Raw genomic sequence first — 14,107 nt, 5'->3', positions numbered from 1 at the left:
GCTAGTTTCAAGGCCCAGAGCAGACTAAAACAGGTAGGAGTGGAAGAGAGATACTATACAAAACTAGCTAAGAACAAAGCAAGAAAACCTGCAAAAAGCAGACAGAAAAACAACAGAAGTAGAGGAAAAACAGACTGGGGTCAACTATTTGGGACAGGAATAAATTCCCTTGCTCAGATACCTCAACAGACCATAACATATGGCTCTACTGTATTACTGAACAGTATAATCATCAATGGGCAGCTAGGGGGTACAATGGATAGATCACTGGGCCTAGAGTCAGGAAGACCTGAGTCCAAATCTCAAGATACTTACTAGATGTATGACTCTAGGCAAGTCACTTAACCCTGTATACCCCAGTACCTCATCTGTAAAATAAGCTTTAGAAGGAAATGGCAAACCACTCTAACATCTCTGCCAATACCCCAAAGGGGTCACAAAGAGTTATACAAGAATGAAATGACTTAGCAACAACAAAAATAATCATTAATGTTCAAAGTGATTACCCTTAAGCCATCAATAAAATATTAAATTATATTCAAGATAATTTAAGGCAGAGAAGTATGCAATACATTTTTGGAACCACTTATTCAAAATGGTCAAAAGAAATAGCTTTAGTAAGAAACGATGAACAGAATGCTCTCAGAAAAACCTGGAAAGACTTACATGAGCTGAGGCAAAGTGAAATGTACTATGTACAAAGTAGCAGCAATATTGTTGTAAGATGTGAATGGGTTAACTATTCTCAGCAATACAAGAACTTATGCTATCCACCCCCAGAGAAAGAACTGATGGTGTCTGAATACAGATTGAAGTATACGTTTTTTTATTTTATTCTTCTTAAGGGTTTTTTTTTGGGGGGGGGGGGGTCCTATGTTTTCTTTCACAACATAACTATCATGGAAATGTTTTACATGACTACACGTATAACCTGTATGAAACTGCTTGCCTTCTCAATGGGGGGGAGGGGAAGAGGAGGGAGGAGACAGAATTTGGAATTCTAAGTTTTAAAAATGAATGTTAAAAATTGTTTTTACATGTAACTGGGGAAAAATAAAATACTAAATAAATTTAAAATAAAAAAAGATCTGAAAAAGAAGAAATAGCTTTAGTATTAAATAAGTCCTCAGGTATCAAGAAAACTCAGCTACAAAGAATGACTCATTCCTCAAGGGATCCCATGATTTTAACATATATCTATATAGAGAAAATCTCAACACAACAGCAAATTTTAAACAGTATGCTTTTGTCCTGCCCCTCCTGGCTCTGCTTATAAGGTTGAGGGAGGGGAACCAAATGACTGGTTAGGGCAAACAATCTACCCAGTCCAGCTAGGGAAGGGCTGCTGGGAGTTTTCGACCCCTGTCCAGGATTTACAAGTTTATGGCATCCTGATGCAGTGCCAGAAGTGGAGCATATCAAGCGGAATTCCCTGTGATGCTTAAGAAGCAGTGCTAGGTAAGCTTCTTCAAAAACTAAGGAGGTAAGAAGCAGGTAAAACAATTAGGTTCACTCATCACATACTCAGGACTTGAAACAGCTCAGGAATGAGGAAGAAACAAAGTTAGACAACCAGGATTAGTCATTCTTGGGTGGAGAATGGTACCAGAGATTTGGGGATGTGGGAGAACTAAGGTAAGGGCCCAAAATGGGGTCAGGATAGTTCCCTCTTTCCTCTACCTTTGGAGGTAATCATTGGTGGGAACTGACACTGAATGAGCCCCACTGGGGCAGGGGTGATTTCCAGTCAGAGGGAATATAGTTGGTTGATGATAAGGGGGCACCAGACTCAGGTAGGATCCTCATAGGGAAGGGGCTGTGCCATTATAAGTACCATACATGGTGCCCCAGGATGGGTGGGTGCTCTAAAGTAGGTAGGTGGGTAAAAGGTCACTAGAGCTTTCAATAGTTTTCAGCCTAAAAACTAGGAAACAGAACATCTAGGCGGGGGGGAAAAAAGAAAGAAGGAAGTTGAAGGTGGAGATACAGCTCACTCCTAAACATACCTAGTATGACAGACATATGGGAAATACAGTCCTACTTCTGGGAAGGTAACTAAGGCTCCCTCACCAATTGCTAAATCAAAATATTCATTCCTTCTAGAAGTGAAATGCAATTTAATTCAATAAGCATATGGGTACTACCTAGTTACGTGCCATGCCCCAAACACTTAACCTAGGTACGTACTAAGGACACAAAGACCAAAAAACAAACTAACCAACCAGAAAAGGTCTCTGCCCTCAAGGGGCTTACATTCTGCTAGTGAGAAACAAGATATGCACAGATAAGTATATGCAAAAAACCTTTACTAAATAAGCACAATGTGTTGGGAGAAGAGAGTGGCTTGAGGCATTAATAACTGAGAAGGAATAAGGAAAGGTATCCTAGAAGAAATGGCACCTGAGCTGTGTTTTGAAGGAAGCTAGGAAGTATAGGAGGTGGAGTCAAGGAGCATTCCAGGCATGAGGGGGCAGCCTGTGCAACTCCACAGAAGTGATAGCAGATGGAATGTCATGAAGAGGGTCAATAAGCAGGCTAGTTTGGCTAGAACAAAGAGTGAATGAGGGGGAGTAAATGTGTGGATCAGTCTGGAAAGACAGACCAGAAACAGACTGTGAAGAACTTTAAATGCCAACCAGAGGAGTTTGTATTTTATCTTGGAGATAACAAGCAGCCACTAAAGCTTTTTCAGTATGGGAGTGACGTGGTCAAATTGAAGCTTTTGGAATATTAATTTGGCACTGTGTGGATTTAGGGTGGGAGTGACTGGAAGCAAAAAGACCATGTAGGAGGCTATTGCAATAGTCCAAGAAGGAGTGATGAAGGCCCAAACTAGGGTGATAGCTGTATGGCTGAAGAAAAGAAGAAGGAAAGGAAAAGTATGGAGGCAGAAAAGCAAGAGTTGGTAACTGGTTGGATAAATGGGGTAAGAGTGAAGAGTTAAAAACTGAGAACCTGCTTAACTGGAAGGGTAGTGGTTCTCTCAACTAAAATAGAGAAGTTAGGAAAAAGGGTCAGTTTTAGAAGGACTGAAAAGGAAGGAGAGGTAAGTGTTAGAGGAAAGAATGCACCTTAATTAGTAATTTCAAAGCATTTAATGCCAGAAGTTAGTTGACTAAAATTGGGGTAATCATTGAAGAGTAGCTTGAGAGAAAAGAGGTGGTGGGGGTTAAAAGGAGGGAAAGAGGAAAAACAGAAGAGATCACAGGTGCCTGGAGTCTAAACTGACATAAGTGGGACACATCTTGTAAAAATGAGTCAGGATGAGGGAATTTACTTACTCCAATAACAGAAATACAATACCAAGAGCTGAGTCTTCATGATAATCAACACAAAGCAAGCTGGGGCTTTATCCATTAGCCCAAATCATGTTATATTTGGTAACCCCCCAGCAATAAATTCAGGTTGCCAAAACAAAAGTTTCCCTTGATTTAAATTGCTTTAATCAATTTGTGTCTCTCGCTATTGTCCCAAAAGATCCAAACTAGAGGAAAAAAAAAAAACCCTAATTCTCTCTGCTTAATTTTTTAAGAGAATGGGCAAACCAAAGAGGAAGGAGCTAGGGGAAAAAAAATCGCAGCATATTTAAATCTTTTAGGTCCCTAGTTTCCTTTGTAAGACGGAGATGATCAAGACCCCAGGCATATGGGGAGATACATTTGTCAAGTGGAAGACATAGCCAGGATCAATGAGGCCTTCTTGCTCTTAATCAACCCTTTTCAGACTCAACCTCAAGGTTAGAATTTGGGTGTTTTTCCAAACTTTCTACTTCAAAACAAAGTTCTATTTTTTCAGTATCTAGGGCAGTATTCTATAGCAGGCTCCAGATTAGACTCATTATTTTTGGAGGAATGTTTTAAATAAATAGCAAGAAAATAGCACATAGGACATGGACAACCCAATCCACAAAATATATTAAGAAGACCAAAGGAAGACCTCTAGACATTGGCTATATCTAAGGAACATTTACAAAAAAGACAAGGTCAAGAATAACAAAGGATGAGAAGACATGGATTAACTGCAGTCTGCAATGGTGGAAAGGGTACCCACTGCAATGAGATCATGGAAGCATCAAAATGCTATTACTACTAGAATTTTCTGGTAGAACATCACCAAAAAAAAAAAAAAAACTAACAAAAGGTGAAATTAAGCCCCAAAATTGTGCTCACTGCAAGAGAAATTACATCTCCAGCACTTAAACCATGTAAAATATAGCATATTAATTCCTAACTCCATAGTGATTCGTTCATAAAATAGGAAGTGTTTCTGTAGCATTTGTGCATTTAACAAGGTCAAATGTTTATTTCATTACTCTACACCAATCATGCTATTTTTAAATTTTCAATGTCAAAAAGAATCTTAGATATAGAGGAAATGGGAACCAAAAGTAAATTATTATGAAGGCATGTACATTTCCTCTTCTCAATGTTGACTGGCTGCAATGCCATGTAATAAATTAGTTCTATAGAGAGCCTGGAAAAAATTCAAGCAACTGATAAGTCTACAAATAGATACAGTGTGCTTTACAAAACAAGATGGCTGACATAAGACTAAATTTAAAACACTAGATATTTTATGAATTACATCTGTGGCAGGAATTTAATAAAAATTCCAGGGCTTTGCATTTTAAATGTTCTTTTTTTAACATTAAAATTATCCTTTCTTTTGAAATAAACTGATCTCTGGTGGATCATTCTCCCTTGAAAAGTAGAGGTTCTATGGGTAATGTTTACACTATAAATTATGGCATTAATTTTCTAAAATCACATTAAAACCCCTAAGTTCATTTGGCCATGAGAAAATATTGTACCATTCCTGATTAATGTTTTGGGAATTTTTTTTAAGAAAGTCATTTCTTGGAAATACAAATTAAAATGTTCACTTGAAAAAGCAAAAAAAAGAAAAATTCTGATTAAAAAAAATTCTGATAAAAAGACTGATTAATAGGAAAAGAAATCCAAGTTAAATTGGACTAGATGATCTTTAAGATCTCACCTAGCTCTAAATTTCTCTGATTCAGAAAGAACTGAAAGAAGTGCTATCTACATTCATCAAGTTGGCAAAAATAATTTAAAATGATATAACTCAACAGGTGCAATGTAATTGCAAATTGGCATAATCTTCTCAGACAGGAACTGGGAATATGTGGAAAACATCAAAGATTTTTAGTCAAAGGGAATTTCTGTAGTCTCCTGAAATCATTATCCAAAAGAAAGAGTTATCCATCTAAAGACATTTATAAGCAATATTATTGGTAACTGCAAAAAAAGTGACACACAAATGTCCTAAAATTGGGGAATGCCACATAAGTGGTATATTAACATAATACTATGACTAAGTACGATGAACTTAAGAACTGTATGAAATTTAAGAAATAATGAGAATTGAAGAAAAAACCATAGGATCCTAAGATTGTAGGGGCAGAAAGGACCTCTGAGGTCAGCAAATCCAAACTCCATTTTAAGGGAAAGTAAGGCCCAGAGAAAGGAAGTGAAATGCCCAAGGACACAGAGGCATGACAGAGCATAAGAGTCAAACAGCTTTCTACCACTTAACACTGTCTCAAAAAGAATACATATTATAACATAAAAGTAAAAAAGGTAGGGTATGAACAGACCAAAAGAGCTATAATAAACTCCAAATGAGGAAAATGGCACAATGTTATGGGTATTTTGTTATTATTTGAATGTAAATACTGACAAAGTTTAATTGTTTTTGTTACAGTTTTAAGGCTAAATTTAAAATAAATCTTTTTTTTTTAAAGCAAGGAAAAATGCATTCCTCCCTTATTCTCATACCCCTTGGGGAAGGAATAAAAGGAAAGAAACCATAGCTATGCAAGTTGCACAAAATGGCAACAGAATGTAATAATTTTGGGGAGAAATAAGAACATAAAACCATCTAAGATAGCTAGGTTTCAGCAACATTAACTTTTTTTGTTTAAACAAACATCATGATATGAATATCCAATTTGAGATATAAATCATTACATAAAAAAGTAGCAATTTTTCAAAATTTTCTATTATCTTTATCTAAAAGAGAGTAAAAGAAAAAGCTATTAGAAGACTAAATGTGCTGACAAGCCCAAGTAACGAACAGACATACAAAATTACATCACAGAAGCCATACTTCTGGGGCCTTTAAAAACTAATCTGAAGTGACAAGAGAAAAAAGAGGAAATGTACCAGATTTTCAAAACAAGCAGCCAAAATAACCGAGGTTGATGCTACCAAACTCATAAAGCCGACAAGGCAATGTAAGATTTGTGTTCTTTCTCCCTACCTCTGACAGCTTCTAGTCATTTCAGTTGCTGTCAGCAAATTCCATACAAGCAAGACTAGGTAAAGGAAAGGGAGAGGAGGTGAATTGTTTTTATTTAACTGCCACTCTGGTGAAGTAGATTGAAGCCAGTATCTGAAATAAGGTTTCTGAGGTACCTGTTCACTGTAATTATCCACTGCTAATTGAGCTGGCAATAACTACATGCAAATTAGGCACTTACAACAGAGTGTCTCCTAAATGCCAGTGATTAGCACACCACAATGCATGATGTTTTTTTAAAGGCTTTTTTTTATACTGAAAGAGACTTACCTTATGTACAGGTGTGGCAGAAGGTAAAGGACTAATATTGATTCTCTTTTTCTCAGATACAGATGGTCCTTCAGGTGAGCTAGTGGAAGAGGGAGAACTCAATGAGGAATGGCTAAGCACAGAGTCATCTTCAGGGCCTAAGACCTCACTCTCAGAGGTAATGCTCTCAACCAAAGATTCCACTGGAAGTGATTTGACAGCCAGGATATCATGTAAGACCACTACAGGCACCTTCCCTTTACAAAGGATACCCTCAACTTCATTCCAACCGTCCTGTTTATTTTCTGAGCACGTTTTTGGAAGATGTATCAACTCAAGGAAGGATTTTAATGAGCTTTTCTTTGAGTCTTTATCCTTTAAGACTCTTGAGTCATCATTCTTATGTGTTGCAGAGGAATCTTCTGAACTGGCCTCCTCTGATATTGCTACCTTGTGATTTGGGGCATTTGATGGCACCATCAGAGCTTTGTCTTTTTCTCTGATTCCATTTATGGTCTCGCTGGATGAAAATGCTTCAGAATTTAATTTACTGTGGTCCATAGGACTGGTCAGTCTGTCATTTGAGTCTTCTGTCAAATCAATTATGACCAGTGGTTGGCCAATTTGGTTTTTCACCTTTCTTGTTAAAAAGTTATCTAATGGACCTTTCCCATTCACAAGTTTTGAAGTGAACTCCGCTCCAGAGTTCAACTGACAATCAGTTTCCAAGTTCTCCGAAGATGTTTCTAAATCAGAGACTTTACTTTCAACAGAAACACTTTGAGAACCTGATTTCTTGCTATCTGAGTGTCCATCAGTTTTCTCCTTTGGTACAGGAATCAATCTCTTGAAAGGCAATCGAGCTGAAATAGCAAAAAAAACAAACAAACTGCCATTTAGTAAGTAATGATAATAGCTAACACTTACATAGCCTTTTAAAATTTTCAAAGAAATATATATATATATAATTTCATTTGATCCACACCACAACTCTGTGAAATAGATGCTATTATCATCCCTTTATTATTATCCCTCAGGAATCTGAGGCTAAAAGAGGTTAAGGGATACCCAGGCTCACATGGCTGGTCAATTTCTAGAAGAGGATTTAAATGCAGGTCTTTCTGACTCCCAAGTTCAACGTTGTTATCTATATGCTGTCTTGCTATGTGTCAGTAAGGGCACAGATCTGGAATCAGAAGATCACAGTTCCAGGATTACAGTTCTGTTTAATCCCTAGCAAATGAGCTTTGGAAAATTACTTCATCCCTCTAAGCCCAGTTTCAATAAAATAGTGACAATCCCTATTCTATTTACCTCACAAAGTTGTTGTGAGGAAAACACTTTGTAACCCTTAAAGTTCTATAAATTGTAAGTTCATGGTTGAAGACATGAAGAGTGAAAAAGGACAACACTTAAACATTTCTCAAGCATCTACTGTGGCACACACTGCATTAAACACTCAGAATACAAAGACAAAAACAAAACAGTCCTTGTTTCCAAGGAGTTTATGTTCTGTTGGGGACATATGACTGAGAAACAAATGCAAGGCAATCTAAAGAAGAAGAGTACAACTGGAGGATTAAACAAAGTCTTCAGTCCTGTAGAAGATGGCACCTAAACTGAGCCTTGAAGCTAAAAAAGGCAAAAGTGAGGGGAGTGGACATTCCAGGCCACATCCAGTAAACCAACTTGGAGAGATCATAGTGTACATACATGAAGGGTTTTAAAAGAAAGTCTGGAAAGATAGGCTGGAGTTAGATGGTGAATGGTTTAAAAAGCCAGGCTGTTTGTATTTTATTTTAATGTCACTTATAGCCTTTAAAACGATTGACCTTATCAAGCTTAGGAAAGGGGAAGGGAAAAAAGCAACACTTTTTTCTTACTAGTTCACCATCAAAGCTTATCCTGAAAAAGAATGCTGACAATCCTTTAACAAGGTTATTGCAGAGCTCCAAAAAATTTTGAGGCTTTCTGGATCGATTGAAGACATGCGTAAGAGTATAATTTTCATACTCGACATTCATTTGCCACATAAATACTATCTACCTCCTTTATAGATGAACCATTGAACATAATCCAGCTGCTATGAAAACTAAATTTAGCCTTGAGGAGTGAGCCCTAAGGGAGACAGTACTGGACTCAGAAGCCCAGAATCAAAGTCTCAAGCCTTTGCACTTACTAGCTATGACTACGGGCAAGTCATTTAACCTGCTTAATTCTCAGTCTCCCCACTTGTTAAAACAAGAATAATAATATTGGCACAATCTACCTCACAAGGTTATAAAGACTACACTTTGTAAATTTCAAGTGCTATAAACATATGAGTTATTGTTTACTTTATCTAACATTCTCAAGGAATGAGTTTCTGGGATATGTTTTCCAAACAACAAAGACATCTTAAAATGTTTTTTATTTTAACCATCTGTATGGAATCTTTATTAAATGTACCACAGACTCAGTATCTCAATATGGTATACTCAAAACAATTTAACCTTGACAACCAGAACCTTCTAATGATAATCAATTACTGTACTTAAGTCAACAAGAATTTATTAAGTACTTACTATGATCTTGGCACTCTGCTAAAATCTGGAAATATAAAAAGAAGCAAATATACTCTTCCCTACCCTCAAGGAGCCCACATTCTAATGAGGGAAATAACATACAAATATACAGAGTAGATGGAAGGTTATTTCATCAGGAAAGGTTTTAGCAGTTGAGGGGACTGGGAAGGCTAAGAGACAGAGGTGAGGAGGGAAAGTATTCCAAGCATGAGTAAGAAGATGGAAGTATCATGAACAAGGAACAAGAAGTCAGCCAGGGTAGCTGGTTAACAGAGTGGATGGAGGGGAATAAAGTGTATTGTTTATCCCTACAGGACAAAATACTAGACTACTGGGCTTTTTTTGTTAGGAGTACTTCTGTCTCCCTCCACAAAGAATGTAACATCTCATTGACGTCAGTGTGTTTCCTTCTAACAGCAGCATCCTTTCAATGTACAATTATCCATTAATTTTTGAAGAACTAAAATTGTCGGGAGAAATCCGATAATGAAATTTGACAAATCAGAAACATTAATTTTACATACAATATTAAATCTAGTGGGAAAGTGTCTATGGTCTTGTGTTACAGAATAAAGTGCAGGAAGCTCTGTGAGCTTTTTTGCCATTTTTCAGGCAATTAAAGTTGCCTGAAAAACGACTACTAGGTAAGCAAACCATTTCTTTGTAAGACAGGAGGTACTCTTTAACTGAATTCTTGTGTTTGAAACATTAAGGACCCTAATAGCTTGGAAGTCCAGTTTACCAGAGGACAAACATATATGTGTTAAACAATAGGTCACAGCGATTTACATTAAAAGATACTAATCAGGAAGAAGTTTCAAACTTGATTCCTCATCCCATCCCAATAATTTACCTTGTACTAATTTCTTGGCTGGGAAAGCTGGTCTGTCTTTGCACTCCATGGCTGTGAATAAACACAAAAAAATAAGTTACTAAACATTTAAATCAATCAGCAAGTTCTTATTAAGCATCTAATGTATGCAAGGTATGGTACAGGTATTAACTACAAGTGGTATAAAGGATACAACTAAGTTCCTGCCCTCAAGACAAAACATAAGGAGCAAATTAGGGGTACAGAAAATTTGTGCTTCAACAATTCAGGACAGAGTAAGATTATTGTGGAATGAATTCAGGAAAACTTCAAGAAGGGACTGGAACTTGAGCTCCATCTGGAAGAACAGGTAGGAATTAGACAAGGAGATATGAATATAGAAGTTTAGCATGACTTCTGCAATACTTTGATAATGTAGTATGTTAATGTGATATACCTGGACCGGGAAAAGAAAAAAAAAATACCTTATAAAACCACTATTTTTTCCGAGAACAACAAAATTCCCTGAGCCTCAGTCTCAACCTCTCACACCTATAAAATAGGAAGGCATCCAATTTCACAGAATGTTATGACAATAACAAATATGTGTAATGTGCTAAGTTCCTAAGAAGTGCTAAGAAGGGAAACTGATTATGATGGAATACACCAACCTAAATATGAAAAATCTCTAGGAAAACACCCACTCTCAAATTAAATAAATCATTCCAAACTGGACTGTCAGTTGACTCTGACAAAATCTTCAGTCTATTCTTTATTGTTTAAAAGCATGTAATTATCTTGTTTCTTAAGAGTTTCAGAACAATAGAATGTCAATAGACAACTGACATCACATTTTGGCCACAAAAAGTAAAAAATACATGTACTTTTGCTAAAACAAAACAGAAAATTAGATGGAGCCTTTTATGACATTCAGCAAGCACAAGCTGGCTATCCATGGAATCAAAACAAAACCCCCTTTCCAAGGCTAAGTGATAAAAGGGTACCCAGAAGCAACATCCTCTTTCATACCTCCTCTTTCTAGTTCTCCAAAGGCAATGAAGAAGGTATCAGTGCATAACAAATGAGGCCCAATCTGGCATGATACTAATACAATCAAAAGAACAGAGTTTTTTCCCCACTTTTCTCATCTCGGGGATATGAAATTTTCAACCACCTCATCATTCAACTTTTTTTCTCTCACAACACTAACCACAAACAGCGAACTGTGCCAATTGACTTCCATAGGATATCAGTAGTTCCAGTGACTATCAAAGATGTAATGGTGAAGAGAGCTGGGTTCAAAAAAGGCTTTATCTGACCTCTCTAAGCCTATTTACTCATCTGTAAAATAGGGATAATATCTACAGTACTTCTCCCACTGGGTTGCTTGTGAAGCCTGAATGAGATAATTTACCCAAATTGCTATTTAAATGCTGGCTCTCTCAGGGGCCAGTACATAAAGTTAACTAAGGAGTTTGGCTTCAGCATCACCTAGGCCCACCTTATTAAAATTCATTCAACTGAAAATATTAGGTGCTTACTGCTTAGAGAGGCGGTGGATACTGGGCCAGCCTTACAGTCAGGAAGATGGGTTCAAGACATCTCTAACACAAATTAGTTGTGTGATCCTGGGCAAGTCACTCAACCTTTGAGTGCTTCAAGCCACTCTCTAAGACTGTAACTTACAAAGGAATGGCCACATAGGTTGGTGCTGGTGAAATCACAGCCTCCCCCCCACTCTTGCCCCACAGGCACTGGACAAGGAGAACTATAAGTCCTTGTCCTCAAAGAGTGTATAATTCAGTAGGGAGCTGTGACAAGCTCTGGAAACTATGACATACAATGTTACTGAATCTATCTCCTCAGCAAAAGGAGGCTATTGGAGTAGAATGGCAGTTCTCAAACATTTCTGTATTGGGACCACGTTTATACTATTAAAAATCATTCATGACAGTCCATGGAGCTTTCACTTATGCAGGCTCTATCTACTGATATTTAACCATGTCATAAATTTAAAAAATTATCATTAGGAAAAGTTTTTCACTTCCTAGACTCCCTGAAAAGGTACTGGGGATCCAGATCCCTCCAGGGGTCCCCAGAAAACACTGAGAACTGCTGGACTAAATAATTATCTCTAAGGTCCCTCCCTGATCTATGTTCTGTCTTCATCCTATGTGACATTTCATCTTATTGGTTCAATCTGTCCCCTCCATAGAATTTAGAAACTGGACAAGTTTATTTCTCAAATTCCTTCCAGGCACCTTCCTCTATTGGACCTCAGCTTGTGCCTTTCTAAAAATGAAGGGCTTGGATGAAATGGTCTTCCAGGTCTGACTTCCTAGGATCGGTGGGGCCTAATGGAGAGATGCTGAACCTGCAGTCAATAGACATGGGTTTGAATCCCACCTTGGACTCTCACTAGCTGGGCGACCCTGGAGAGGTCCCTCTGCCTCTCTAAGCCTCAGTAGTCTCACCTGTAAAATGGAGATAATAATAGCCAAGGGTGAGATTACGAAGATCAAGCGAGAATAATGTATGGAAACCTTAGAGCTCCAGATGTCAACTCCCATTATCGGCATCCCGTCTTTCCCGCTTCCACTCTCTGAGACTCAGTTTCCCCATCTGTAAGCCTAGACAGCGTTGGCCCGGGAGGTCGCTAACGCCGCCCCCGCTTGCCTCCTGGGGTGCTCGCGGGGGAGCTTCGGCCCCCAGCGGCCTCGGGCCCCCGGGCCCCTCCCCCAGCGGCCCTGTGTGGCAGCGCTGAGGCCCCGCGCCCCGCTCCCCCACCGCCCGCGCCCCGGGCCCGAGAGGCGCCGCCGCCGCTCTCGTACCTGTCACCACCCCGCTCAGGCCGAGCGCCGGGCTCTCGGGTTCCTCCAGCATCGCCCCGGCGGCGGCGGCGCACGGGCGCGGGTTCCCCTCAGGCGGTGGCGGCAGCGGCAGTGAAGAGGGGCCCGCGCGGCGGCTGCTTCTCGCCCTCCCTCCCGCCCGCCCACCGGCGCCGCTGCTCCAGCCGCCACTGCTCGTATTTGGCGGGAACCTCGGCGACCCCGCCATGCGACCCGCTGATAGGGCGAAAGGCCGCCACGTGACCCGCCCGGAGGCCCCTGGGGAGGGAACAGGGAGGCGGGACGGGGAAGAGGCAACCTCGCGAGATCGAGTCCTTCCTCCGGCCTATTGACATTCCTGAAGGGAGGGCGGGGGGGCTCTCTTTCTTTCTTCCACCGCTTGATAAATCATCCCACAGCTGGCTTGAGGCCCAGGAGGAGCTGTCCGGTGATTGGGTGACGGAGGCGTCAACGGGAGAGCTCGACTTCGGGATTGGATAGCTTGGAGAAGGGGCGGGCGTTCCTCCAGTGAAACAGGACCTTCCTAGACGTCACGATGCCGTCCTAGACGTCACGGTGCCACTACCGTGATGTGCGGCTGCGACGACGGCCTATGTTGCCAGGCTTGTAGAAGTCAGAGGAGGCTTCTGACGCCCGGCCTTGCCTTCCATGGCCCTGTTGATCCTTCCGTGGCCCTATTGATCCTTCCATGGCCCTATTGATCCTTCCATGGCACGGGTCTTCCAGGAACTCCTTGTGGACGACAATAACTAGCATTTATATATGGCTTTAACGTTCGCAAAACGCTTTACAGATATTGTCTCACTTTGTCCTCACAGCAGCCCTGGGAAATAGGTGCCACTGTTACCCCGATTTTGTAGATGGGGAAACTGAGGCAGGCAGCAGTTATTCAACATTCCCAAGCTTAGACAGCCAACAAGTGTTGGATTTGAACTCAGGTCTTCCTGACTCCTTGGGCAGCTAGGTGTAGAAGTGGGTGGAGCCCCGTGCCTGGAGTCAGGATGACTCATCTTCCTGTGTTCAAATGTGGCCTCAGATATTCACTAGCTGTGCGACGCTGAACAGGTCATTTTACCTTGTCTGCCTCAGTTTCCTCATTTGTCAAGTGAACTGGAGAAGAAGATGCAAACCACTTTAAGAACTTTGCCAAGAAAATCCCAAAGGGGGTCAAGAAGAGTTGGATACAACTTAACTTCATCACTCCAGTTCCAGGCTTTACCCACTGCACCGCCTCACTACCTCAAAGCCAATTGCCCCTTACATAACATTTAAAATCCTGCAAGATCTGACTCCAATCTATCTTCTCAGATTAA

The 14,107-nt window shown here is 40.0% G+C and overlaps 1 protein-coding gene across 2 annotated transcripts in view; it reads right to left on the bottom strand.

Annotated features, from left to right (window-relative positions):
* The window catches only part of CHAF1A (chromatin assembly factor 1 subunit A), a 55,934-nt gene extending 42,932 nt beyond the window's left edge, over window positions 1-13,002 (bottom strand). Inside the window, exons 1-3 of one of the 2 annotated variants that reach the window (XM_036769473.1) lie at window positions 12,777-13,002; window positions 9,988-10,038; window positions 6,592-7,433 (exon numbers count right to left, since the gene is read on the bottom strand). In XM_036769473.1, the coding sequence (XP_036625368.1) occupies window positions 6,592-7,433; window positions 9,988-10,038; window positions 12,777-13,002 (1,119 nt within the window). The remainder of the gene's footprint in view (window positions 1-6,591; window positions 7,434-9,987; window positions 10,039-12,776) is intronic. The other variant, XM_036769474.1, reaches the window with a different exon arrangement.
* Window positions 13,003-14,107: the final 1,105 nt, after the last annotated feature.

Source organism: Trichosurus vulpecula, chromosome 1, assembly GCF_011100635.1.
Source record: "Trichosurus vulpecula isolate mTriVul1 chromosome 1, mTriVul1.pri, whole genome shotgun sequence".
In the NCBI taxonomy this organism is placed as follows: domain Eukaryota; kingdom Metazoa; phylum Chordata; class Mammalia; order Diprotodontia; family Phalangeridae; genus Trichosurus; species Trichosurus vulpecula.
This window is presented reverse-complemented; position numbering and strand designations above follow the sequence as displayed.